General features: G+C 34.5%; 5 protein-coding genes and 1 pseudogene across 6 annotated transcripts; 5 read left to right on the top strand and 1 right to left on the bottom strand.

The window, feature by feature from the left end:
* Window positions 1–2316: 2316 nt before the first annotated feature.
* LOC123215606 (probable pectinesterase/pectinesterase inhibitor 7) lies at window positions 2317–4510 on the top strand. Its single transcript, XM_044635775.1, has 2 exons — window positions 2317–3365; window positions 3475–4510. The coding sequence occupies exons 1-2, from the start codon at window positions 2375–2377 to the stop codon at window positions 4164–4166; spliced, it is 1683 nt and encodes a 560-aa protein (XP_044491710.1). The 5' UTR covers window positions 2317–2374; the 3' UTR covers window positions 4167–4510.
* Window positions 4511–7854: 3344 nt separating this feature from the next.
* On the top strand, window positions 7855–11093 carry LOC123217674 (epoxide hydrolase A-like). Of its 2 annotated transcripts, XM_044638769.1 has the most exons (4): window positions 7855–7915; window positions 8715–9247; window positions 9905–10143; window positions 10553–11093. In XM_044638769.1, the coding sequence occupies exons 2-4, from the start codon at window positions 8783–8785 to the stop codon at window positions 10797–10799; spliced, it is 951 nt and encodes a 316-aa protein (XP_044494704.1). In that variant the 5' UTR covers window positions 7855–7915; window positions 8715–8782; the 3' UTR covers window positions 10800–11093. The 2 variants fall into 2 exon arrangements, with proteins under 2 accessions (XP_044494704.1, XP_044494705.1); XM_044638770.1 differs by lacking the exon at window positions 7855–7915 and having other exon boundaries at window positions 8682–9247.
* Window positions 11094–12554: 1461 nt separating this feature from the next.
* On the top strand, window positions 12555–14959 carry LOC123216410 (annotated as a pseudogene).
* Window positions 14960–15452: 493 nt separating this feature from the next.
* Window positions 15453–18713, bottom strand: LOC123215326 (60S ribosomal protein L18-2). Its single transcript, XM_044635368.1, has 5 exons — window positions 18567–18713; window positions 18385–18474; window positions 18163–18291; window positions 17555–17737; window positions 15453–15805 (listed from the first exon to the last, which is right to left on the bottom strand). The coding sequence occupies exons 1-5, from the start codon at window positions 18567–18569 to the stop codon at window positions 15647–15649; spliced, it is 564 nt and encodes a 187-aa protein (XP_044491303.1). The 5' UTR covers window positions 18570–18713; the 3' UTR covers window positions 15453–15646.
* Window positions 18714–19743: 1030 nt separating this feature from the next.
* On the top strand, window positions 19744–22529 carry LOC123215628 (exocyst complex component SEC15B-like). Its single transcript, XM_044635814.1, has one exon. It carries the CDS (start codon window positions 19864–19866, stop codon window positions 22267–22269), a length of 2406 nt encoding a protein of 801 aa, XP_044491749.1. The 5' UTR covers window positions 19744–19863; the 3' UTR covers window positions 22270–22529.
* A 1779-nt stretch (window positions 22530–24308) lies between these two features.
* On the top strand, window positions 24309–25065 carry LOC123215629 (uncharacterized protein At5g01610-like). Its single transcript, XM_044635815.1, has one exon. The coding sequence runs from the start codon at window positions 24396–24398 to the stop codon at window positions 24927–24929; it is 534 nt and encodes a 177-aa protein (XP_044491750.1). The 5' UTR covers window positions 24309–24395; the 3' UTR covers window positions 24930–25065.
* The last annotated feature ends 698 nt before the right edge of the window (window positions 25066–25763 follow it).

Raw genomic sequence — 25763 nt, 5'->3', positions numbered from 1 at the left:
ATAACTTCAAATTATGCGGTGGTTGGTTGGTCTCGGATCGACCTTCTAGATTTGACAAACAACGGCTCACACAAATTTACTTGACCTCAATCACGTTTCAGCCAGCGTCTTTCTTTTCTGGGCTAATTTTTCTTAGGTTACACCCCTTGATTTTAATTTCCACCACAATCAACAAGTAAACTATATTAAGTACCCACCCAAAATATATTTTATTAATAAAATTATATATAAATAATTTATATATATAAATAATATGTTATTATATAAATAAATAATTTAAATTAAAGATAAATTATCACTCAATCCCATAATAATATATTATATATATATATATATATATATAAATATGTATTAAAAATAAATACATACAATATTACTCATATTTGATAATGTAATTGGTAAATTATATTATTAATCCTAACGCCATACAAAAAGTTCAAGCTATAACTATTATTAAATTGTAGATCAAGATCATCGTCCATTGCATGGCATCATATAAAATCTATTAAGTTTAACTTAGCTCCTTTTTAGTTTTATGGATTGCCATTTCAGCATTGCATCTATTAGATTTCTTATGTCAGGATATGTATTAATTAATAAATATTCCTTTTTAAGTGGTATGGACATTTTAATCAAAATTAATGCCCCATTGATAGTCAGTTGAAGAAATTATTTAAAATAAAATTTTATATATTTTTATTATATAATTGAAGTATATAAACAATATATTATTATATGTTTGAATTAAAAATAAAATAATACTCAATCATATGATGACATATTATTACTAAATTATATATTAAAATATATATAGATAATAATTAGTATTACTCTCAATATTAATTGGCATGCTCTATATATATATATATATATATTTATTTATATTTATATGTATTTATTTATTTATATTTATATATATTTGTTTTAGACTAAATGACATTTTCCTGCCCAAGGATTGGCTTAAAAACATTTTTCACCTTTAATTGATAAAATAATATTTAATTATATAATAATATATCATTTATGTACTTAAATTATATATAAAAAATATATACATATAATATTACTCTGCAGATTAATTGACATCTATTTATATCTTAAAGCTTTTTCGGGCAATATATACGCTTAAAATGATAAAATGTATTTGTATTAATTCATAACCAGGAGTTTGTTTTAGACTAAATGACATTTTCTTGCCCAAGGATTGGCTTGAAAATATTTTCCACCCTTTATTGGTATAAATAACATTTTTTCACTCAAAATCAAACTCTATTAAAAGAATTGATAATGTAAGGATAAAATAAAAATTTTATGATCCTATATTAATTTAAAAAAAAAAAAGTAAAAAACAACAGACTTTTATTAGACCTGAACATTTTAAACGCAACAATTTAACCTTTAAAAAGTTTAAAAATTCACAAATTAATCTTTGAAATATTTTCAAACGCTTATATATTTTAAAACTATTAAACAACCCTAATAGTTGTAATATGATATTTACACTTATAATTTCTTGCATTATGTTTAATTATTTGGAGGTGTATCGTCATTCTTAAAATTATTAGGGGTAAATTGATATTTTAAAAATTTTCAAAAGATCTTGAAACTTTTTCTAAATTTTCAATAACCTCACAAAATTTTTTAAAAAGATATCTAATATTTTCAAAAATTATAGTTTGCCCCCTATTTTACAATTTTAAGACAAAAACGTCATTGCCTATAAGAATAGAGGAAAAAAGGGTAAAGATGAAGGGAAATGGAAATAAGAAGCTTTTTATACAATTTCAATATTTAGGAAGTTATTTTTAATTTTAATTAATTTAAAGTTTTATTATAATTTTAAAAAATAAAATAATAATTTTATTTCATAATATTGATATTTCATTAAACGGGTTTAATTTTAAATAAAAAAGTGTTATTTATCCTTAATTTTAGATAAAAATGTAATTTATGTGAACTAGGGAAGGAAAAGTGTTCGAAAGTCAAACTTTGAGTGGGAAAAGGTGATTTCCTCTATGTTTTGCGATGGGAATGGAAGGTATAAATTATGAACAAGGAATATATAATAAATGGAAAAACAATGCTATATTAATACATTGTATATAATTAGTTTGTTAGATGAAATAATATTCAATAATATCTCGACATATTTTCAGCAAAACCAATTGTTTAAGCAAAGGTGTCGGCATATAATTTTAGGGTGAATTGAATAACATCTCTTTCACAAATTGCCGTCTCTGTCTATCCATTATTCTTCCTATCATTACGCAACAAAACCAAAGCTACTTCTCCCTCCATGCTATAAGTATACTTCTAAGTGGAAACACAAATCACTCAAACTACGTCTAGCTCGCTCATTCCTTTGTTTAAGACAATGGCTTCTAAGCTTTTCTTTCTCGTAACAGTACACATTCTTATTGGTCTTCTTTTCTTTGCCAATCAATCTTGTGCAGCAGTTGTGGCTCAACTGAATCATCCTGTCTCACGAGAAACTCTTTGCAAATCCGCTCGAGACCCTTCCTATTGCAAATCTGTTCTCCCTAACCAAACCACAGATGTCTACACTTCTGGCCGATACCTCTTCGGTAAAGCTTTAAACCGATCTCAAAAGTTCGTGAGCTTAGTTGATAAATATCTTCAACGCCGGCCAGCATTATCAAAACCAGCTATCCGTGCTCTAGAAGATTGCCGAACACTAGCTGGCTATAATATCGACTTTATTTATAGCTCTTATCAAGCTGTCAATAAGACTAGTAAAACCTTACCTACCATGAAAGCCCATTATGTGCATAGCTTACTCAGTGCCATTTTAACAAACTTACAGACTTGTTTGAATGGCCTGGAAGAAACTTCTTCTCCTTCAAGCGTGAAGAGTGGTGTGTCAGCCTTTCTCTCTAATGACACAAAACTTTACAGTGTCTCTCTTGCCCTTTTTATAACAGGGTGGGTTCCTAAAAAGAAAGAAGCCGCATGGCAGCCTACAAGGAAGCAACGTCTTTTTACAAACGGACGTTTACCATTGAAAATGTCTAGTCAAAATCAGGCTCTTTATGAGTCCGTGAGCCGAAGCAAACTTCTCCAAACCACTGATGAAGTGTTGGTGAGCGATATAGTTATAGTGAGTCAGGATGGGACTGGAAATTTCTCCACCATCAGTGATGCTGTTAATGCCGCTCCAAACAATACTGATGGTACCAATGGCTACTTCTTGATATATATCAAAGCGGGTATCTATGAAGAGTACGTTTCCATTGCGATGAACAAGGAATATTTGATGATGATGGGAGCCGGCATCAATCAAACGGTGATCACTGGCAACAGAAGTGTTGTTGACGGGTGGACTACTTACAATTCTGCAACCTTTGGTGAGCATTACTCCCCAGATTTCTCCACGTTCTCGTTATTATTATTATTATTATCATTTTAACTAAGAACAACGAGAATGGTCTAATTATTTCGCGATCAAAATTGCAGCCGTGGTGGCACCCAACTTTATTGCAGTGAACATAACCTTCCGCAACACAGGAGGAGCAGTCAAGCACCAGGCTGTCGCGTTTCGCAGTGGGGCAGATTTGTCTGCATTTTATCGCTGCAGCTTCCAAGCATACCAAGATACCTTATACACACACTCTCTACGGCAATTCTATAGCGAATGTGATATCTATGGAACGGTTGATTTCATTTTTGGAAACGCTGCAGTTGTTTTCCAAAATTGCAGCATATATCCGCAGCTACCGATGAGCGGACAATTTAACACCATCACCGCACAAGGTCGGACCGACCCAAACCAGAATACAGGCACATCGATTCAGAATTGCTCAATTAGAGCAGCAGCTGATTTGGCTTCGAGCAATCAAAAGGTGAATACATATCTGGGGAGACCATGGAAAGAGTACTCGAGGACTGTTTATATGCAATCTTATATGGGTAGTTTGATAAATCTTGCTGGTTGGCATGAATGGAGTGGAGATTTTGCTCTAAGTACGTTATATTATGCGGAGTATGATAACACAGGACCTGGATCAAACACCAGCGATAGGGTCAAGTGGCCTGGTTACCACGTCATTAATGCTACAGTTGCCGCAAACTTCACTGTCTCCACTTTCATTGATGGGGATGTTTGGTTACCACAAACCGGAGTGCCTTACACAGGTGGTCTATTATAAGGTGTTAGAATGAAAAAAATAAATAATAATAATAAAAATAATGTGCTGCTGTGAGTTGTACTTGTACCCCACTAAGTAAACTGAGTTGGGAAAGTATAAGCACAAGAAACAAGTTGAGTTGAGTTGTGTTAATGGCGTAAAAAGATGGGTTATCAGGAAACGCACCGTTTAAAGTTTATTTCGATAATAACATCCTCACATTTTTTATCTCCTCTATGGAGGACGACATCAAAATGCTGGAGGAAAGGTTTCTTGTGATTCATGCATAAAAATATTGATGTATCTTTGAAACTTTATTAAGTTTTTTTTGTGAAGTAATGAAAGATATGAAGTATATTTAGTAATCCTTTAGTCTTTTTTTCTTTTCTTTTTGTTCTGATTTCATATCACTCCTTTCTTATTCCTGTTCTCGTAGCTTTCTCTTAAATAATCACCAATGTTGTGTTTTTAGTGTGTCAAATTTCAGAAATCTTCATATTTTATAGGAAAAATCAAATTTTTATCACTTTTTGGGTTTTGTTATGCAAATTTATTATACTTTTTACACATAAATATTTATACTATAAAATTTGAGTACTCCCTAAACATTTGAAATAGTATAAAATAAGATTTATAACAACCAAATTAACAAAAATATGTATATAAATAATAAATATAAATTTATATATTAATATATAATTAAATAATTTTAAATTAAAAATAAAATAATATATAATTTTATAACAACACATTAATACGTCTATACAAATTTGTATAACTCTAAACAAATTGAGCAGTGAATCCTTTTGCATGGAGTGGGCTCTTTCAAAAGTGTAGCTGAGCCTACCAGACAACTTCAACTCTGTTGCCTTATCTCCAAAGCTTCCAGGCTGCTGCTCCAAAGTTCTCTGGCATCAAAAATATTAGTTTGCATTGTTTTGAGCCATGGTTTAGTGACAATGTCTTTCATTGTTTTCTATATAAACATCTGTATAGTTTGTTGTTATTGGGCAAGCTTTGTTGTTTTCTTTTGCTCTTTGAGTCTATAAGTAGAAGATTGCCTTCAATAATCCATGGCTTAAGTTAGCCCCTCAAAACATGACGATCATCTGAGTACCAGAGATGAGATATATTTTCGATTAAACCATATCAAATATTATCATATTAGATTTTGTTTAATCTTCATTAATATAGACAAAATAAAACTATGATGGTCTAAAGATTAATTTAAGTGATTAAGTGAAAAAAAAACTTTTTATGAGATATCAAAATTTGGTTAGTACGATTTCTCGCCTTGTCTAGAATCATATCACAGTTTTAAAAAGCCCAAAGGACTATTTCCCACCTAAGGTATATTGTTTTCTCAAGTTTTCCTCAATTAACTTTGAAAATCTCATTTACTCATCCATAACCAGTTAAAATTAACGGTTTCAAAGGTAAAATCGTCATTTTGTCTATATTATTAAAAATAAACTTAAATTTGATTTTATTTTCCTTCCTAAACCTTAAAAACTAATAATTTCCCTCAACTTAAGTTTTAAAAAACAACATTTTCACCCCTAGGGTTTTCAATTTTTTGGAGTTAGTTTTTCGATGTCGTTTCTTTCTCTCCGACAACCTCCAGGTGATGCTTCTTCCTCTCTGGCACGACCTCCTTCTGGCAGTTATCTTGGGTACGATTGTCAACGAAGACGACCGTGTTTCGTCGAGACAAAGACGCGTCTTCGTCCAGAGACAAAGACGCTTCTTCGTCCAGAGACAAAGACGAGGTCTTCATCGACGACGAAGACTCCTCGTCAACGAAAAGTCTTCATCATCGATGAAGACCTCGTCTTCATCTTTGACGAAGACGAATTGTCTTCGTCGATGCCCGTGCCTAGGACAACCGTAGGAAGGAGGCCACGCCGGAGAGGAAGAAGCGTCGCTTGGAGGTTGTCGGAGAGGAAGGAACGACGTCGAAAAACTAACTCAGAAAAATTGAAAACCCTAAAGGGGAAAATGTTGTTTTTTAAAACTTGGGTTGGGAGAAATTTGTTAGTTTTTAAAATTTTAGGGAGGAAAATGAGATAAATTTTTTAGGGGTTAGGGTTCTGTTAATTTTAACAATCCATAAGTGAGTAAATGATATTTTTAAAGTTAATAGAGAAAAACTTGAGAAAACTACATAGTTTGGGTGGGACATAGTTCTTTGGCCTTTTAAAAAATATTGTTAAAAATGTGACAAATATGCATGATCAAAATCCATGTGCATGGAAGATCACAGCGGCGGGCATAGCTTATTAATTGAAGTGGGTAAAGAATAGAAACGAATTCAGAACTTCATTAAACGCGGGCTGTACAGTTGGGGTTCATTTAATAATTGACGTTGCAAAAAAAAAAAAAAAAATATATATATATATATATATATATATATATATAAAATCTAATTGTTATTAAAAAACTTAGTTATGAAATCATTATTAATTAAGAAAATATAAAAAATTAAAATTTTATTATATTTTTTTAATTTAAAATTTTCATAATTCTTTTTTATTTAAAGTTTTTAAATTTTAAAAAGAGATTATTTCACCTCTAAATCCATAAGTTTTTCTTCTCTCCTCTTCAACAACACTAATCATCTAAAAAAGAGATAGAAATTTGATAGACGAATCTTCATCAACCATAAGCAAGAGAAGGTATACCACACTAGTATTCTTTGAGCCTTGTTCATAGTTTTAAACCAGCCTCATCTCACAAACCAACCTTAAACATTTCCATAGATAAAGCCTCGGCAAAGAATAAAGCTTTTCAGCACTTAAATCTCTCTCCTTTAATGGTTATTAAGAAGGTGAATGTCGAGAAAAAAAAAAAAAAAACTGATTCATCCTTTAGGTTTAAAGTGACACTAATGCACATTGTTGCTACCCTTCCTAGGTTTAATGTCAAAAGCATTACTGTGTATCATCATTATTCATGGACACAGATAGAAAATTCCTCCTAAATACCCATCCCATAGACTTTTTCTGTTTGTAATTGAAAAGGGTTAGCTGGGATTTTTAATATTCTGTTAATAATTGATAAGGTTTATTGTTTTATTTATATATTGTTTTGCTTTACTGCTTCATCGCCAACATTACCCATAATTTATCCATAAACTAAATTGAAGAAAACCAGATGAAAATGTTAGTCTATCTTTCAGAAGCCTTCAGAACTCAAGCAAAAGAGAGAGAGATTTTTTACCTCCGACTCATATCTGGTTATCATATGAGTAGGCAGGCTCGATAGATATAAGATGTCAACTGCAGAATTGTTCCCACCAAAATTTGATATAATTCCAAACTCTCATTTATCAATTTTTAAAAATCTAAAATCACACTCATATAAACATAAAATTATTATTAAATAATAATTTTTAAAAAAATATAATTAATTATATTTTTCTTTTAAATTTAAAAAATTAATCATTTCTCTTTATTAAAAGCTTCTATCAGAAGCAGGCATAGCTCATTAAATGAAACAGTTTGTTAAAAAAGAGAAACGAATTGGGCATTGAATGGGCTACTTCCCAAGGTGGACCTGCAGATACGGAACCCCACTTCATTAAATGTGGGCTATACAGTTGGGGTCCATTTAGTAATTTGCCGGACAAAAATGCAATTAATTTTTGTCAATGCGGTGAGCCAATCCCAAGTAAGACTGGACGACTTCGATGACTTCTAGAAAGGTCAAAGACAAAGGCCAAGTACAAATATTATAGAGAAACCACTGCCGCTGAAACCAAAGCAAGGCTGAGACTAGGCCAAAAGAATTATTCCGTCCAAGGTACAGTAAAATCTGAAACTCTCAGTCACTAATTTTCAAAAATTAAAATACTCACCCATAATTAATTTTTTATTTAAAAAATTTAATTAACATAAGGGATAAAATTATTATTTAATAAAAAATTAAAGTTTCATCACAATTTCCTCTCCTATATTTAAAAACTTAGATTTTACCTCTAACCCAAGATTTGAAAAATAACAAAAACCCCTCCTAGAGTTTGTTCCTCTTCCTTTAAAGCTGATTTCTTCTTTCTCAGTAGTCGGCTATCCTCCCCCCTTATCTCTCCTCTAGTCTCTCTCCCTAACCTCTTCGACCATCTTCAGTCGAAGACGACTCATACGAAGACAAAAAGTCTTCGTATGAGACGAAGACTGATCATCTTCGTCTGAGAGAAGAAGATGATGTGTCTTCATTTCAAACGAAAACCGTAGGAGAGGCTAGGGAGAGAGACTGGAGGTGAGATAAGGGAGAAAGAGAGCACCGCTGATGGCCAATAGTCGAGGAAGGAAAAATCAATGCCGAAGGAAGATGAACAAACTTTAGGAGGTTTTTGTCATTTTTTAAACCTTAGTTTAGAGGTAAAATATAAGTTTTTAAATATAGGAGAGAAAATTGTGATAAAACTTTAATTTTTATTAAATGATTATTTTATCCTTAATGTTAATTGAATTTTTTAACGGAGAATTGATTGTGGGTGGGTGTTTGAAAGATAGTGGGTCGGAGTTCGCATTTCACTGTACCTTGGGTGGGAACATTGTTTTGGCCCTAACACTATAAAACTCCTTCTCCCTTCATCCAGGTTGACTGAACCAAGTCTTTAGAATTCACTTTCGAAGATGGAGAAGATAGAGCACAAAACAGTGCCCACCAATGGTATAAACATGCACGTGGCGACAATAGGCACAGGCCCTGCGGTTCTGTTTCTCCACGGCTTCCCTGAACTCTGGTACTCTTGGCGTCACCAGCTTCTCTATCTTTCTTCCCTGGGTTATCGTTGCATAGCCCCAGATCTTCGAGGGTACGGTGACACCGATGCCCCGCCTTCCATCACGTCATACACTGCTCTTCACATCGTTGGTGACCTTATTGGGCTCCTTGATAATTTGGGGATTGAGCAGGTTTTCTTGGTGGGTCATGATTGGGGTGCTTTGATTGCTTGGCAGTTTTGCTTGTTTCGGCCAGATAGAGTCAAGGCCCTGGTTAACCTCAGCGTTGCGTTTAATCCCAGAAACCCAAAGCTAAAACCTCTGGATGGCTTCAAGGCCCTGTTTGGTGATGATTTTTATATTTGTAGGTTTCAGGTAAATATTATTTCTCCTTGTTTACTTTTTATTTTTTGGTTTGATTTTTGAGTTACATAATAATTGGGAATTAATTGGTGTTTGTATGGAAGAAAGGTCACCCTTCTCGCTAATTGTTCGGTCGTTGGCAAGTTGTCATAATTCTCTTTCGATATTTAGCAACTTCGCTTCTTTGACATTAAAGTAGTCCAAACAGAATCCCGCAATTTCCTGCATTTCTTGACTTATCTTTCAAGATGATTGTGAACCATGCTGAAAAATAGCTTTTGTTGTTTTGGTATACAGTGAAGTCTGTATTTAATTTTGGAACCACCACGTGTACCTTGATAGAATTTATTGGGTGCTTGTGAAATTAATGTTGCTGTTCCTGTATTTATTTTGTGCATTAAGGCTTTCGTGTTGCCAACTCCCATTTCCAATAAAAGACAAACAATAATGTTAAGCAAGCTAAAGAGAGTTCTGGTTTTGGTTAATTTTGTTTAATATGCCTTGCTTTGAGTTGTGACCCATTAACTAATTTGGCTAGCTAAGATGATTTTTAGAGTTAGTTAGCCTGTTAATCTTAGAGTAGTAAAATTTTTAATAACAAAAGTGTTTTACCAGTTACTCTTAAGAAGAGACCAGTTACAGACTAAATATTGCTAAATTGTGCTGTAGGAACCTGGAGAGATTGAAGAAGAATTTGCTCAAGTTGATACTGCAAAGCTGATGAAGAGATTTCTCTCGTCTCGCAGTCCAAAACCTCCTCGTATATCCAAAGAAATAGGAGTTAGAGGTCTACCAGATCCTTCAACGTTGCCCCCTTGGCTATCTGAAGAAGATGTCAATTATTATGCCACGAAATTTAACCAGAAAGGCTTTACTGGAGGGTTGAACTATTACCGTTGTATGAACTTGTACGTTCCTCAACTTATATCATGGCATAAGAGTGTTAGATATCATCTTTATGTCGAACTTTCTTTGGCATAGGATCCATCTTCCATGCCTTATATATGAAGCCTGTTATTGTTTTTGAAAAACTAAGCTTGTTTGTCCATGACTGATACAGAAAACTTCAACCTTGGATCCATGTCTGTTATTCATAGGAGGAGCTATTAATGCACATGCCCATTTGACACAGCTAGTTTGGCTGTTTTGGGGTGGCATAGTATTATTAACTTTGACATATCAACTGTATACTTTACATGAAATAATCTATTCCTCAAAATGGTTTTTGGCTTTAGGATTTATAAGCATATTAGAATAAAACCTTGGAATTTCTTGGGTAGGAAACAGGAATAATGAGCCTTTTTTTTTTCCTTGCAGAAACTGGGAGCTCACAGCAGCATGGACAGGGTTTCAAATCAAAGTTCCTGTTAAGTTTATCGTTGGTGACCTGGACCTTACTTATCACATTCCAGGTGTGAAGGAATATATACACAATGGTGGTTTCAAGAGAGATGTACCGTTTCTGCAGGAAGTAATTGTACTGGAAGGGGTAGCCCACTTTCTTAACCAAGAAAAGCCAGAGGAAGTCAATGCACACATTTACGATTTCATAAAAAAGTTCTGATGGCATTTGCCATTTCAGCATGCTGCATTCCTTGAAGGTTTGTTCTGGATTTTTCATATCTAATTTGGTGGATGTTTCCGCCTTGTCTGCTTATCTTGTATGTTGTTAAGAGGATTTTCTGTCCTTTATCAGTTCTATTTGGCTGTTTTGTTAAGTACAATCAATAAATAAGAGTGGAGGCAGGCCTGCCACCTTGCGAACTGAAGTTGGTTTTAACTTTGATCATGTTTACAAATTTGGGGTGTCAGGCATGTAATCAAACCAACAATAATATGAAATCTTGGGTCTCGATTATACCTTCTGTTTGCGTAATATGAATCACTTTCATCTTCTTATGGGGGCTGCCTGGTTATGGCAACCTTATATGCAAAGACTAAAAAGGAGGGTTGGTTAATATTTGTATCACTAATCACTGTTCACAGAGCTGGTAATTAGAAAACTCATAATGCTTCACAGCCTCATGTGCATTCTTTGGTCCCCTCGGGAGGACGGTTTTTTAGAAGTCAAATTCACATAGCTAAAATAAAATCAGGCTTCCCCAGCTTAAGTAATTTTTTATTTAAAATTTTCCTTTCACTATTTGAAAGTAAAGAATAAAGCCAAATGACACACTCAAAATAAAATCAATAGATAGTGGGAACACAGAGCCTGATAATGTTATAATTGAGGAGTAAAATTTAAAATTACAGAGTGAGGAGTGATGATGATTACTAAGTATTCATGAACTCCATTAGTAAGTTAAATATAAAATGGCTAATCCTATTAAATTTAAAAAGGTTCAAAACTTGGCCAGTGAATGAATGAGTATTCCAAGATGTAAATCTTGTTATTTGAACTATACTAACCCAATATGGGACAATAGACACCAAAAATCAAAGGCATACTTCAGGTTTTGGAATTAAGCAATAGTGATCACTGCCATGATCAAGGAAGTGGCGAATGATTCCTAAAGCTAAGGCTTGATTCAAAGTGTGGGGGGCAAGTAACTGCCCATATATAAAAGGACCTCAAATCGAACAAGAAACAAGTCAAATTAGCTTAGACGTTTATGCTCTCACTTCATTCTTGTTAATTCTCATTAACTAGTAAAGCCCCATCAAAACTCAATTCTGTGTACCTTTTGTGACATAAAAGTTCCTATTCATTGGACCTTAGGTTTAGGAATCATGGGGTATATGGGATACTGATATATTGTGCCCTTTTTTCTCCCATGTGGGTTTGGAGCTCTTGAACAGAAAGCTACAAATCATACTTAGGCCTTTTGCTGCCAACCTTGTTTCTTTATATATATATATGTGTGTTGTGTGTGTGTGTGTTCTTGTAAGCTCCATCAAATTCAATTTTTTGTACCTTTTTTGTGATTGAAGGGGAAATAAAAACCAGCTTAGGGCATTACATTTTTTTGCTCAAACAACCTTTACTCTAAACTTGAGATTGCCTAACTGATCAATAGAGGGAAGGGACGTTGATTCCATAAAGGTTTAAATACCTCTTAAACACTTTAGTCATTTCCAAGGCATTTTAAACTATCATCTTTTAGTCTGGCATCAAGCCTAGCAGAAAAATAACCCTTATCAAGAGTTATGTTATTCTTACGCAGTGGACATCAGATCAACTTAACATGTATTTGCATCTATTATTTGTGTACTTAATGTTACTCTAAACAAATTGCATGGATTTAATTGAGTGGGTTCTTTCAAAACTGAAGCTGATCCCACCTAGGAACCATAACATGGGAAAAATATATTAACAAACATGCGTGATCAAAATCCATGTACTAAGATGAACACACTGGTTGGCATAGCTTATTAATTGAAATAGCTTGTTAGAAAAAAAGAAAAAAAGAAACGAATTGAGCATTGAATGGGCTATTTACCAAATGTGGGCTATACAGTTGGGGTCCATTTTGTAATTTGCCTGATAAAAAAACAGACCGGTGTTGTTAATGCGGTGAACCAATCCCAAGTAAGAAGTCATTTTTGCTGGGACCTGAAAATCACAATCAAGAATGGACGGCTTTGATGACTTCTAGAAACAATTCTTAAAAAGTCAAAGACGAAGGCGCCAAGTACAATTATAATAGACAAAACCGCTACCTCTGAAACCAAAGCAAGGCTAACACTTTATAAATCCTTCTCCCTTCATCAAGGTTGAGTGAATGTGAACGCAGTCTTTAGAATTTCCTTTTGAAGATGGAGAAGATAGAGCACACAACAGTGGCCACCAATGGTATAAACATGCACGTGGCGACAATAGGAACAGGTTTTCTTAGTGGGTCATGATTGGGGTGCTTTTATTGCTAGGCAGTTTTGCTTGTTTCGGCCAGATAAAATAAAGGCCCTGGTTAACCTTAGCGTCGCATTTAATCCCAGAAACCCAAACTTAAAACCTCTGGATGGCCTCAAGGCCATGTTTGGTGATGATTATTACATTTGTAGGTATCAGGTCATTATTATTTCTCAGTGCTTACTAACAAAAGTGTTTTACCAGTTACTCTTAAGAAGAGACCAGTTACAGACAATTATTGATAAGTGCCATAAATTTCTTTCTGTATGTTCTTCATTTTCTTTTATCTATCCATAAATAAAACCAACGCTAAATTTCTTTGAGATTTTAAGAGTTGATTTTGGACCAGAGATGCTAATAATTATACGTTTAAAAGACAAGTTAATATCATTCTTTGCATCAGGACCGTGTCTTTAAATGAGGTATGCTCAGAACTTGTATGTGACTTACAAATACTGATCAACTCCACCAATAAGCATACAAAGTGTGAGACTCAGTCAAGTTTTTAGCAATTTGTTGTCAATTTCCTTTGGCTGTATTGAAACCACTGGTAATAATCCTTTCATCTGTGTTAAAATCAATGTGTGAGAGCATTATATTTGTTCCTTCAATATAGAAAAAATGTCATAGAACATTGCTTTATGATCGAATTACAATTTTGACTTTGGTTCCCAATAATTGCATAATTTTTAAAGTTATTCGACTAGACACCTAATTCAGAGTTATTCTAGACACTCATAATTCTTGAATCTCTTAAATTTGTCTTCTTACTAAATATTGCTAAACTGTGCTGTAGGGGCCTAGAGAGATTGAAGAAGAATTTCCAAATTGATACTGCAAAGCTGATGAAGAGATTTCTCTCATCTCACAGTTCAAAACCTCCTCCTATGCCCAGAGAAATAGGAATTAGAGGTCTACCAGATACTTCAACGTTGCCCCCTTGGCTATCTGAAGAAGATGTCAATTATTACGCTACCAAATTTAACCAGAAAGGCTTTACCAGAGGGTTGAACTATTACCGTTGTATTAACTTGTATGTTTCTCAACTTATATCATGGCATGAGAGAGTTAGCCATCATCCTTGTATCTAACTTTCTTTGGTATGGGATCTATCTTCCATGCCTTATATATGAAGCCTGTTATGGTCTTTGAAAATCTAAGCTTGTTTGTCGACGGAAAACTTCAACCTTGCATCCTTGTCTGTTATTCATGGCAGGAGCTATTAATGCACATGCCCATTTGACGCAACTAGTTTGGCTATTTTGGGGTGGCATAGTATTATTAACTTTGACATATCAGCTGTATACCTTACATTAAATAATCCATTCCTGAACATGGTTTTTGGCTTTAGGATTTATAAGCATATTAGAATAAACCTTGGAATTTCTTCGGTAGGAAACAGGAATAGTAAGCCTTTTATTTTTTTATTGCAGAAACTGGGAGCTCACAGCAGCTTGGACAGGGTTACAAATCAAAGTTCCTGTTAAGTTTATTGTGGGTGACCTGGACCCTCCTTATCACTTTCCAGGTATGAAGTAATATATACACAATGGTGGTTTCAAGGGAGACGTACCATTTCTGCAGGAAGTGGTTGTAATGGAAGGGGTAGCCCACATTCTTAACCATAAAAAAGTTCTGATGGCATCTTGTCATTTCAGCTTGCTGCACCCCTTGAAGGTTTGATCTGGATTTTCAATTTATAATCTGGTAGAAGTTACGGCCTTGTCTGCTTATCTTGGATGTTGTTAAGAGGATTTTCTGTCCCTCGTCAGTTCTATTTGGTTGTTCTGTTAAGTTTACAGTCAATAAACAGGAATAGACGCGGGCCTACCACCTCGTGAACTGAAGTTAATTTTAACTCTGATGATGTTTGCAATTTTGTGGTGTCAGGCAGGTTATCAAACCAACAATAATATGACAATTGGGGATCTCAATTACACCTTTTGTTTGTGTTGAATGAATCACTTTCATCTTCGTATGGGTAGCTGCCTGTTTATTGCAAACACTAACAAATAGGGTTGATCAACATTTGTATCACTAATCACTGCCTGCTAATTAAATATCATATTGATCCATTAATTGTTAGAACACGAACACATATCAAACGTGTTAGTGTTGTTGGAAACATGCCCATTCGCCAGAAATTATTTTTGATACGTTCAAATTCCCTCTCAAACTTTATTTATTAGTCCATTCCTATCAATTAAATCCCAAATCACACTAGCACACCCACAAACCAAATCGAATCATCTCATCATAAAACCAGTTACAAATGTGTTAATTTCAATTCAACCATCCATGCCACAAGTTTCAAAAACCCGAGGAAAATTTGAAACCACTCAAAAATAATAACCACTACATAACAAATTTTTCAAGAATACCCAATGCCATCTTCCAAATAAAAATATGGAAAAATTCAAATTGTAACAAGCTAATACAAGTAAATTGTTTTGTTATGAGTAAAAAAAAAAAAAAAAAGCAACAATAATGTGAAGAAGGAAAACGCAACATTTGCAAGACATGATAGATTGTCTGTACCTTTTCCGTAAGAGTTCTGCAACTCAAACCCTAAAGCCTCTGCTGTTTCTTCTTCCTCTAGCCCTCTCAAATTTCCTTCCCTTGGATCGCACATAGGGTTTTGTGTGGCTGTGTGGCACACCAGGAGCTGGTCCAAAGTGCTTCACAGCCTCGCGTGCATTCTTTGGCCCCCTCAGGAGAACCTTTATTTAGCAGTAAAATTCACAGGTAAAATAAAATCAGATTTCCCCAGCTTAAGTAATTTTTAATTTTAAAAACTTCCCTTTCACTTTTTGAAAGAAAAGAATAAAGCCAAATAATACACACAAAATAAAATCAATAGATGGAGAGAACACAGATGATGATAATGTTACAATTGAGAAGTAAAAATTAAAATTACAGAGATAGGAGTGATGATGGTTACTAAGTATTCATAAACTCCATTAGTAAGTTAATAGACAAATTTACCCAAAAAAAGGTAAAATATACAATTGCAATCCTATTAAATTTTAGAAGTTCAAAACTTTTGGCCAGTGAATGAATGACTATTCCAAGATGTAAATCTTGTTATTTGAACTATACTAACCCAATGTGGGACAATACATACCAAACATCAAAGGCATACTTTAGGTTCTGGAACTAAGCAATAATGACCTCTGCCATGATCAAGGAAGTGACGTATGATTCCTAAAGCCAAGGCTTGATTCCTAAGTGTGAGGGGCAAGTAACTGACCATGCATAAAAGGACCTCAAATTGAAGAAGAAACAAGTCAAATTAGCTTAAACCTTTATGCTATGACTTTATCCTTATTATTTCTTATTCACTTGTAAAGCCCATCAAAACTCAATTCTATGTACCTTTTGTGACATAAGGGTTGCTAATCATTGTTAATTAGCTTGCACCTTAGGTTTAGAGAATCATGGGGCATAAAGAATATTGATATATTGTGCCCTTTTCTCTAGTATGTGGATCCCTTCTCTAGGACTACCTTAACTTTATGGGCTGATATCTTATTATTTGAACTCAGCCTATGATGATTTTGCCTCATGAATTGGTCTCTTAAGGCCTTTATTTTTGGCCCAACACAGATCTCCAAATCCTTAATTAAAGCATAAAAAATATAAACATTAATTAGAGATTTTAGGGGCTCACATTGGACAAAAAATAAAGCATTAGAGGGACAATAAAGGCATAAGTTAACCACTCATGAACAAAAATTCCTAAAGTCCAAGGGCCCAAATGACAAAAAAGGGTTAATTGAGAATTGGTATACATCCAGCAACATCTCCCATTATCAAGATTATGCACCATGACATCTAACCTTAAGAAATAAGTTAACCATCCATGAACAAAAACTCCTATAAAAGCACATGCAATTGAAAATGATGGACAAGACAAAATCTACTACATGGACAAGCCAGCTTAATCATACTTAGGCTTTACACTATCAATCTTGTTTCTTTATTATATATATATATATATATATATATATATATATATATTCTTGTAAGCTCCAAAAAATTCAATTTTTCATACCTTTTTTGTGATTGAAGGGGAAATAAAAACCATCTAAGGACATAAATTTTTTTGCTCAAACCTCTACTCTAAACTTAAGATTACCTAACCGATCAATAGAGGGAAGGGACATTGATTCCATAAAGGTTTTATTACCTCTTAAACACTTTATTCATTTCCAAGGCATTTTAAACTATCATTCATGAGTCTGGTATCAAGTCTAGCAGCAAAATAACACTCTCATCAAGAGTTATGCTATTCTAACTCAGTGAACATCAGATGAGCTTAACATTCATTTGAATAGAAGTTATTCATCTCACATATAATAATTAAATCATTCATTGACCTACATGATCCAGTCAACTTTGAAATAGAATAGAGTAAAAATGATTGCACTATAATAAAAAAAGAGGGGATTAATCAACTGAATTCATACGGTATTCTGTCCAAGAGGAGCTTGAAGCGCCAGCTGGTCAAATGTCAAGCATTCTCCACCAGCTTTCTCAATCCTTGCCCTTGCTGTCTCTGTGAACCTCAGTGCAGTAACCTTCAGAGCAGGAACTTCACACACACGGATATCATCAGTTACTGTCCCAACAACCACTGCAATCTCATCCTCCTGAAAATTACTCAAGTACAAAGTCAATCAAAACTCCAACAGGTTGTATACAAAATTTTCTACTGCATGATAGTAATGGACCTAAAAAGCAAACCTTTCATAAAAGATAGATAAATTTTAAAGTTACAAGTTATTCATCTTTTAGGTTCCCGCCAAACAAACTATTGGACCTTGAAAAGCCTAACAGATTATATGGATCAACTACATCTGTTGGACTCAATTGTCCTAAATTCAACCTATTACTCTTTTATCTTCTATTTCTGGTCTTGAAACAGAAAATCTAACCTAGCAGAACCTGATTTCAACGAGATGAATACCTAAAAGTCTTTCCAATCATGAGCTACACAAGACAAATAAATAAACTAAACACATTTGGTTTTATCCGAAAATGACTGAAAAATACGGAAACAGAGTGGGAGAATTACCTTGCCCTTCATGAATTCAATCAAACGTGAGAGAGACAATGGTGGTTTGTTGACCTTGCTCATGAAGAGCCTCTTTAGTATCACCGCATTGAACTTGCTACCAGTCCTTCTCACAAGAAACCGATACAGCTGTCCACATATTAAGGACCGTAAATCTCAAACATAATAAAAGACAGAAAAGATAAATCATAGGCATAAACATAAAACAAATTCGAGACAAACCTTGACAAGGAGCTTGAGGTATATATCGTCAGATTTAGGTGCCGTTCTCTTGGACTTCTTGCTCTTGCCACCGGCAACTAAATCGATCCCCTTAAAAAAATAATAATATAAATTCAGAAAATGAACCAAATAAACGAAAACATTCATTCGTTATGGTATACAAACGAGGTGGACGAATGTACCATTGCGAGTCGTGGTTGCTGCTGCGGCTGACACTCGACTGTTCACCAGCAATGCTTTTCCAAGGAGGCTAGGGTTTTGCAGTCTCGTCTCATTTTGAAGCCATAGTTTTGGAGAATATCAAGTGCTACCCTTAAAGTTTCTAAATACTTTCGAAGCACAATTTGTGAACTCATAATTTTAACCCCTAAAAGTCTGAATATTATATCAATTGGTACCCTTGCTTGTTAGCTCCTTCGTTTCCTTGATTACAATAATATCCATTAAAAATTCGAGGAGCATTATTAATTTGATGCATTGATTAATTAATATTAGTAAACTTTATTAATGTGTCATTTTAATTTTAATTTAAAAATATTCAATCGTATGATAACGATTATCATTAATTATTTTGTCTAAACATGATATTTGAACTCCATCAAATGAGTTTATTGTGAAAAATAAAATGTATTATTTTTATTAAATTATAACTTTTTTACAATTACATATTGGGCTATAATTTATCATTAATTATTTTATAGTTATTACTGTTTACCTAAAGTCACAGAGAAAAAAATTAGATGAGAAGGAAGGTGGATATGAAAAGAAGAAGGTTGATGAAATTAAGACATGTTTGATCAATTAGAAAGAGTCGAAACAGAGGTCAAGAAGAAAGAGGGTGAGAAAATTAAACCAGTTGAGCAGGGGAAGGAAAAAGAAAAGAAAAAGAAATAAATTAATTTGAAAATGATATTTATATTAAGGATTTAGGGTATTTTTATAATTTTATTAAAAAGATTAATTAAACTATTAATTTATAATGAAAGATTTTCATTAAGGGAATTAGATAAGGGTTGGGTAAAAAGAGTGTTTTTAAAATTAGAAGTTAGAAATTGTAGGTGAAAAATTCCTTTGTTTTTTTTTTTATAAGTAGGTGAAAAATTTTGATCATCAAGGGATTAATTCCCACGAATCCCACGTATTAGATTGGAAAAATCTCCGTGTCAATACAAAAATATCGCGGACAAATTCCGGCTATTCCGCCGTCAATTTAACAAGGCAGTAACGGCAAGTCCGAAACGTCATCTCTCACCTGGATTATGAAATTACTTTATTACCCATACTTTACTCGTCCAATCACAGGCTCAGCCTACACAAGTCCCCACGTATAAAGTGTCATTCTCGTCAAAACAAAAACTTAACCTCCAACTTTTTCCACCTCTCTGTTAATGTCCAAATAACTTCTCCTCTCTTATCAAGTCTCTCCTAAATCTCGACCCTTTTTTCGGTAGCCGAAGTAGTAGAAACGTCGCTGAAACGATGCAGACAGTAAGGACCCGCCGCAAGGTGGCTCCAGCCACTCCAAACGGCGGTGACTCTGGCGAGAAACTGGACCAGCTTCTCCTTTCATCCGCCATCTGCAATGGCGAAGACTTAGGGTCGTTTGTTCGCAAAGCTTTCGCATCAGGAAAGCCTGAGACACTCCTCCACCATTTGCGCCAGTTCGCCCGATCCAAAGAATCCGAAATCGAGGAAGTCTGCAAGGCTCACTACCAAGACTTCATCATGGCTGTTGATGATCTTCGATCTCTGCTCTCGGATGTCGATTCACTCAAATCGGCCCTCTCCGATTCAAATTCAAAACTCCAGTCCGTAGCTGGTCCGCTCCTAAACTCACTTGACTTGTATGTAGAAGCACAAAATATTTCGAAAAATGTTGACTTAGCGCTGAAATCAATTGCTTCCTGTATGAAATTGATGGAGCTTTGTTCACGAGGAAACCATCATCTTTCAAGTAACAACTTTTACATGGCTTTGAAATGCATAGATACAATGGAGAGTGAGTTTCTAGGTAAAACACCGTCTTCCACTTTAAAAAGAATGTTAGAAAAGAAAATTCCAGCAATTAGAGCACATATTGAGAGAAAGGTAAACAAGGAGTTTGGTGATTGGCTAGTTGAGATCCGTGTAGTGAGTCGAAATTTAGGTCAATTAGCAATCGGTCAAGCTTCTTCGGCGAGGCAACGAGAAGAGGATTTACGAATCAAGCAGAGACAAGCTGAGGAACAGAGTCGGCTCAGTTTGCGTGACTGCGTTTACGCTTTAAACGAGGATGACGAAGATGGATTTAGCAACGGTGTTGAAAGCGATAGTAACGGTGTCTCTGGTCTCTTAGGGTTTGATTTGACTCCTCTTTATAGAGCTTATCATTTACACCAAACATTAGGTCTTGAAGATCGATTTAAGAAATATTATTTTGAAAATCGGAAGCTTCAACTGACGTCTGATTTTCAGGTATCGTCAATGACTCCGTTTTTAGAATCTCATCAAACATTTTTCGCCCAGATTGCTGGTTTTTTTATTGTTGAAGATCGAATTTTAAGGACAGGTGGTAATTTGATATCTAAAATTGAAGTTGAAAATTTGTGGGATGCTGCTGTTAGTAAAATGTGTTCAGTACTGGAGGATCAGTTTTCTAGAATGCAAACTGCCAATCATCTCCTTCTGATAAAGGATTATGTGAGTTTGTTAGGTGTCACATTGCGGGGATATGGTTACCCTGCTGATGTTTTGCTTGACGTTTTAAGTAAACATCGAGATAAGTATCAGGAATTATTATTGTCAGATTGTCGTAAAAAGATTGCTGAAGCCCTTGCTGCTGATAAGTTTGAGCAAATGTTGATGAAGAAAGAGTATGAGTATTCTATGAATGTGCTTTCATTTCAGATTCAGACGTCAGATATAGTTCCTGCATTCCCTTATGTTGCGCCATTTTCTTCTACGGTGCCTGATTGTTGTAGGATTGTGCGGTCATTCATTGAGGACTCAGTGAGTTTCATGTCGCATGGTGGGCAGCTGGATTTCTATGATGTTGTTAAAAAGTATTTGGATAGGCTTCTGGCTGAAGTTTTGGATGAGGGTCTTTTGAAACTTGTTAATACATCTGTTCATGGGGTTTCTCAGGCAATGCAGGCTGCAGCTAATATGGCTGTTTTAGAGCGCGCTTGCGATTTTTTCTTTCGTCATGCTGCACAGCTTTCAGGAATTCCATTGAGAATAGCGGAGAGGAGTAGGAGGCATTTTCCTCTTAACAAAGCACGTGATGCTGCTGAGGAGATGCTGTCTGGGTTGCTTAAAACAAAGGTTGATGGCTTCATGACATTGATTGAGAATGTGAACTGGATGGCTGATGATCCTGTACAGAATGGCAATGAATATGTAAATGAGGTTATTATATATTTGGAGACTCTTGTTTCTACTGCACAACAAATATTGCCAGCTGAGGTTCTTAGAAGGGTTCTACAAGATGTTCTTTCTCACATATCAGAGACCATTGTAGGGGCTTTATATGGTGATTCTGTTAAGAGGTTTAATATAAATGCTATAATGGGAATTGATGCTGATGTTCGACTTCTGGAGTCTTTTGCTGATAATTTAGCTCCGTTATTCACAGATGGGGATGCAAATCAGTTGAAAACAGCGCTTGCTGAATCAAGGCAATTGATTAATTTGTTATTGAGCAATCACCCTGAGAATTTTCTAAATCTTGTGATTAGGGAGAGGAGCTTCAATGCTTTGGATTACAGGAAAGTAGTGACAATATCAGAGAAGTTGAGAGATCCTTCAGATCGGCTGTTTGGAACCTTTGGAAGCAGGGGAGCCAGGCAGAATCCTAAGAAGAAATCTCTGGATGCTTTGATAAAAAGACTCAAGGATGTGAGCTGATTTGGGATGGAGCTTGATGTATGATTATTCTTGGTCTTTTTCCCATACCTCTGTTGATTGTGATTGGCAAATCTTTTAGATTTTAGAGGTTCATTGCTAACTCTATTTGGCTTTGGAAAGGGCTTCCAGTTATGCTCATTTCTTATTGTATTGTTAGATGTCAAATTTTCATTTTGTTTGTATAATTCTCATATGTAGGTATTCTGTAATTGCATCGTATTCTTTTGAGGTAAATTAATGAATCGGTAATATTATATGAACCGACAACTCATACAGAAATTTGTACGATTAAATATTTTTAAATAAAAAAATTGGTTTTTTGTGACTTATAATGAGGTGGCTATGAAATAGCAATTAATACGTGAATGACACATCAGTTGGTGCAAATTTCAGTATATTTGGTCGTTCCCATAGCATTACCCATTAATGAAATTGCTGCCCCTTCTTGCATTGAGTGTTGGGGCTAAGATCTCATGGTTAATCTTCAGGCCCAAACGGTACTTTATACACGCATCCAGATACGAATACGAAGGGTAAGACCTTTCAAGTAGATGCCATCTTTATGCATGTGTTGAACTCACATGAACCAGAACTTAGCCCCTCAGTAAGCTTGCATTAGTTGGCTTAACCAGATTGCTTGATTCGTTGGATCTTTGAGGTCTATTGTCAGTTTGGAGTTCTGATTGTACTGAAGCCTTAACATTCTTCGCTGAACTGACTTTTCTTAGTAGGACTAGATACACGGGTTTATATTGCAGCTATTTGGCCTGAGGGGGGAAGAGTGATGAGGAGACAGATTACAAAATTTTGTTAATAATTATTGCGTAATTCAATATTTGACTTATGAGTTCAGTCATTCCAAATAGGGAAATTATAAAACATAGGCAAAAGTAAAAGGGTTTAAGCGAAATTACTCAAAAAATTTAGATTAAAGCAAGAATGTCTAACTTTTATGAAATGTCGAAACTACCCATATAAAAACCCAACAAATTTCCCCGGTTCCCACTATGAAATCACTGTTCAAATATCTCATCAGCTGGAAAAGGCCAAAGGATTATTTCCCATATAAGTTGAGGTGTGTCACGTCTGTAATATTTGGAAACCCAAAAGTTTCACCTATTGATTTAAAAACTTAGTTAGAATTAGTGATAAAATTATCATTTAATAAAGAATTTAAAAAATTAAAATTTTATTATATCTATTCCCATCAATTTAAAAATCTCATAATTCTCTTCATCCAAAATTTAAAAAATTAACATTTCCCTCTAAAGTTTGCAAATTATCATCGGAGGTGGCCGTGTTGGCTCTCCTTTCTAGTTTATCTCTCTCTGTCGATCAAATCCCAAACAGCAAAAAACTTGATTTCCTTTAACAAAGACAAAATTATTTTTGTTGAAATGTTTTTATCTCGAACAAAGATAAAATCAATTTCATTCGAGATGAAGACAACTATTGAAGGTCTCAGACAAAGATGATGTGACTATCTAAAACCTTCGACTGTCATCTTTGTCTCAAACGAACGCAAAATCATCTTCCTCTAAGATGGAGATAAAATTGTCTTCGTTTGAGATGAAAATGATTTTGTCTTTGTTGGAGGAAATCAGGTTCTCCGTGCTTGAAATTTGATCAACAGGGAGAGATAAACTAGGAGAGAGAGCCAACACAGCCTAAGACGGCAAACTTCACCATCTTTGATAATGATTTGCAAACTCTAAAGAGAAAATGTTGATTTTTTAAATTTTTGATGAAGGAGAGTTGTAAAATTTTCAAACTAAAAAAGGTAAAGGTAATAAAACTTTAGTTTTTTAAATTTTTTTGTTAAATTACAATTTTACCCTAAATTTTAATTAAGATTTTAAATAAATGAGTAGATTTTTTAACTTTTCAAATCTCATATACGTGATTTTGAGAGTATATTTAAACTTGGGTGGGGAATAAACCTTTGGTCGCTGGAGAATTAGCTAAACCGACTTAAAAATGAGCACATGATTATGAATTAGGACTATATATTATCTTCCAACATATTTACAACCACCTGTTCGTCTTGCACTAACCAAACGGTCAAATGGCAGATAATATTTCAAGGGAGATGAGCATATTCTTCCAACCCAAATTCCATTTCCTCAATGGCGCTTCAATCCATAATTTTCATCTTCTCAGTCCCATATGTCTTTGCCGATGCTGCCGTCGCCACCACAACCACCACTAAAACGGCATACGAGATTCTTGAAGAATACGACTTCCCCGTCGGTCTCCTCCCCAACGGGGTAACAGGCTATAAATTTAACAGTTCCACCGGTAAGTTCAAGGTCTACTTGAATGGTACTTGTACTTTCACCGTTGATTCATACAAGCTCAAGTACAAGTCTACCATAAAGGGTGTGTTAACCAAAGACAAACTCTCAAGTTTAAGTGGTGTGAAAGTGAAGGTATGGTTTTTTTGGCTTAGCATTACTAAAGTCACCCGTGAAGATGATGAGCTCGAGTTCTCGGTGGGGATCGCTTCTGCTGATTTTCCGGTCAGTAATTTTAATGAGTGTCCCACTTGTGGGTGTGGCTTAGACTGTGTCGACGTGAGTGAAAAGAAGAGCAAATTCAATCCTTTAATTAAACAAAATTTTGAGGGAATTGAAGAAATTGAGAAAAACCCAACTGATTAGCAGTAAAACCAGAGTGATTGTGGTCCATGTACTATTAGATAATATGGAGCATATTTATCTGTCTGGAGTCTGTGTATCTTAAGTTGTGTGGCTATCATCATCACCATCATAGATCAATAAATTTTATTGAAGTTAATTGTGATGCTTGTAAATTTGGCTTTTTAATTTTATTCCAAGAATATGCTGCTGTTGTACGCCACAACCACAATCACAGAATTGATCCACCACATGACCAAGTGTGTATCGGTATCTACCGAGTATTGAACATGACTCTTTAAACAAATTTTGAAACCTACAGCTTTCAGTGCTATTTTATGGTTGACAAATACAGGCTAGTTTCATGTCGAACCTGAATTCAAAGATCCATCTAAGATGAGAGATTTGGACCCAAAAAGCATCTTAAGAATGTGTTTCCCAAGATGCTCTCAATTATTCCTCACCCTAATAGGCAAAATAATAAGATTAAGGCCAGACGAGTATTTCCCACCCAAAGGTTTAATGTAAACACAATTTTTTTTCTTATTAATGATCAAAAATTTAAATACCTATTATTTTGTTAAATTATATTATTACTATCAAGAATAAAATTTTTATTTAATAAAATATTTTAAAAAAATGATAAATTCATCATTTTCCCTTTTTATGTTTAAAAACTAACAATTTTATCTTAATTTTTTTCTCACTCAAAGTTTGAAGAATCACTATTTTCTCTTAAGAGTTTGCATTTTTCCCTTATCGTTTCTCTGGTGACTAGAGTCGACCAACCTCCACCTTTCCATCCCCCAAACAAGACGAATTGTTGATCGACAGTTCATCATTGAGGCACAAATTGCA

The sequence above is a fragment of the Mangifera indica genome, chromosome 5 (assembly GCF_011075055.1).
Source record: "Mangifera indica cultivar Alphonso chromosome 5, CATAS_Mindica_2.1, whole genome shotgun sequence".
Classification (NCBI taxonomy): domain Eukaryota; kingdom Viridiplantae; phylum Streptophyta; class Magnoliopsida; order Sapindales; family Anacardiaceae; genus Mangifera; species Mangifera indica.
The sequence above is the reverse complement of the archived record's forward strand: the minus strand, read 5'-3'. Positions and strand labels throughout refer to the sequence as shown.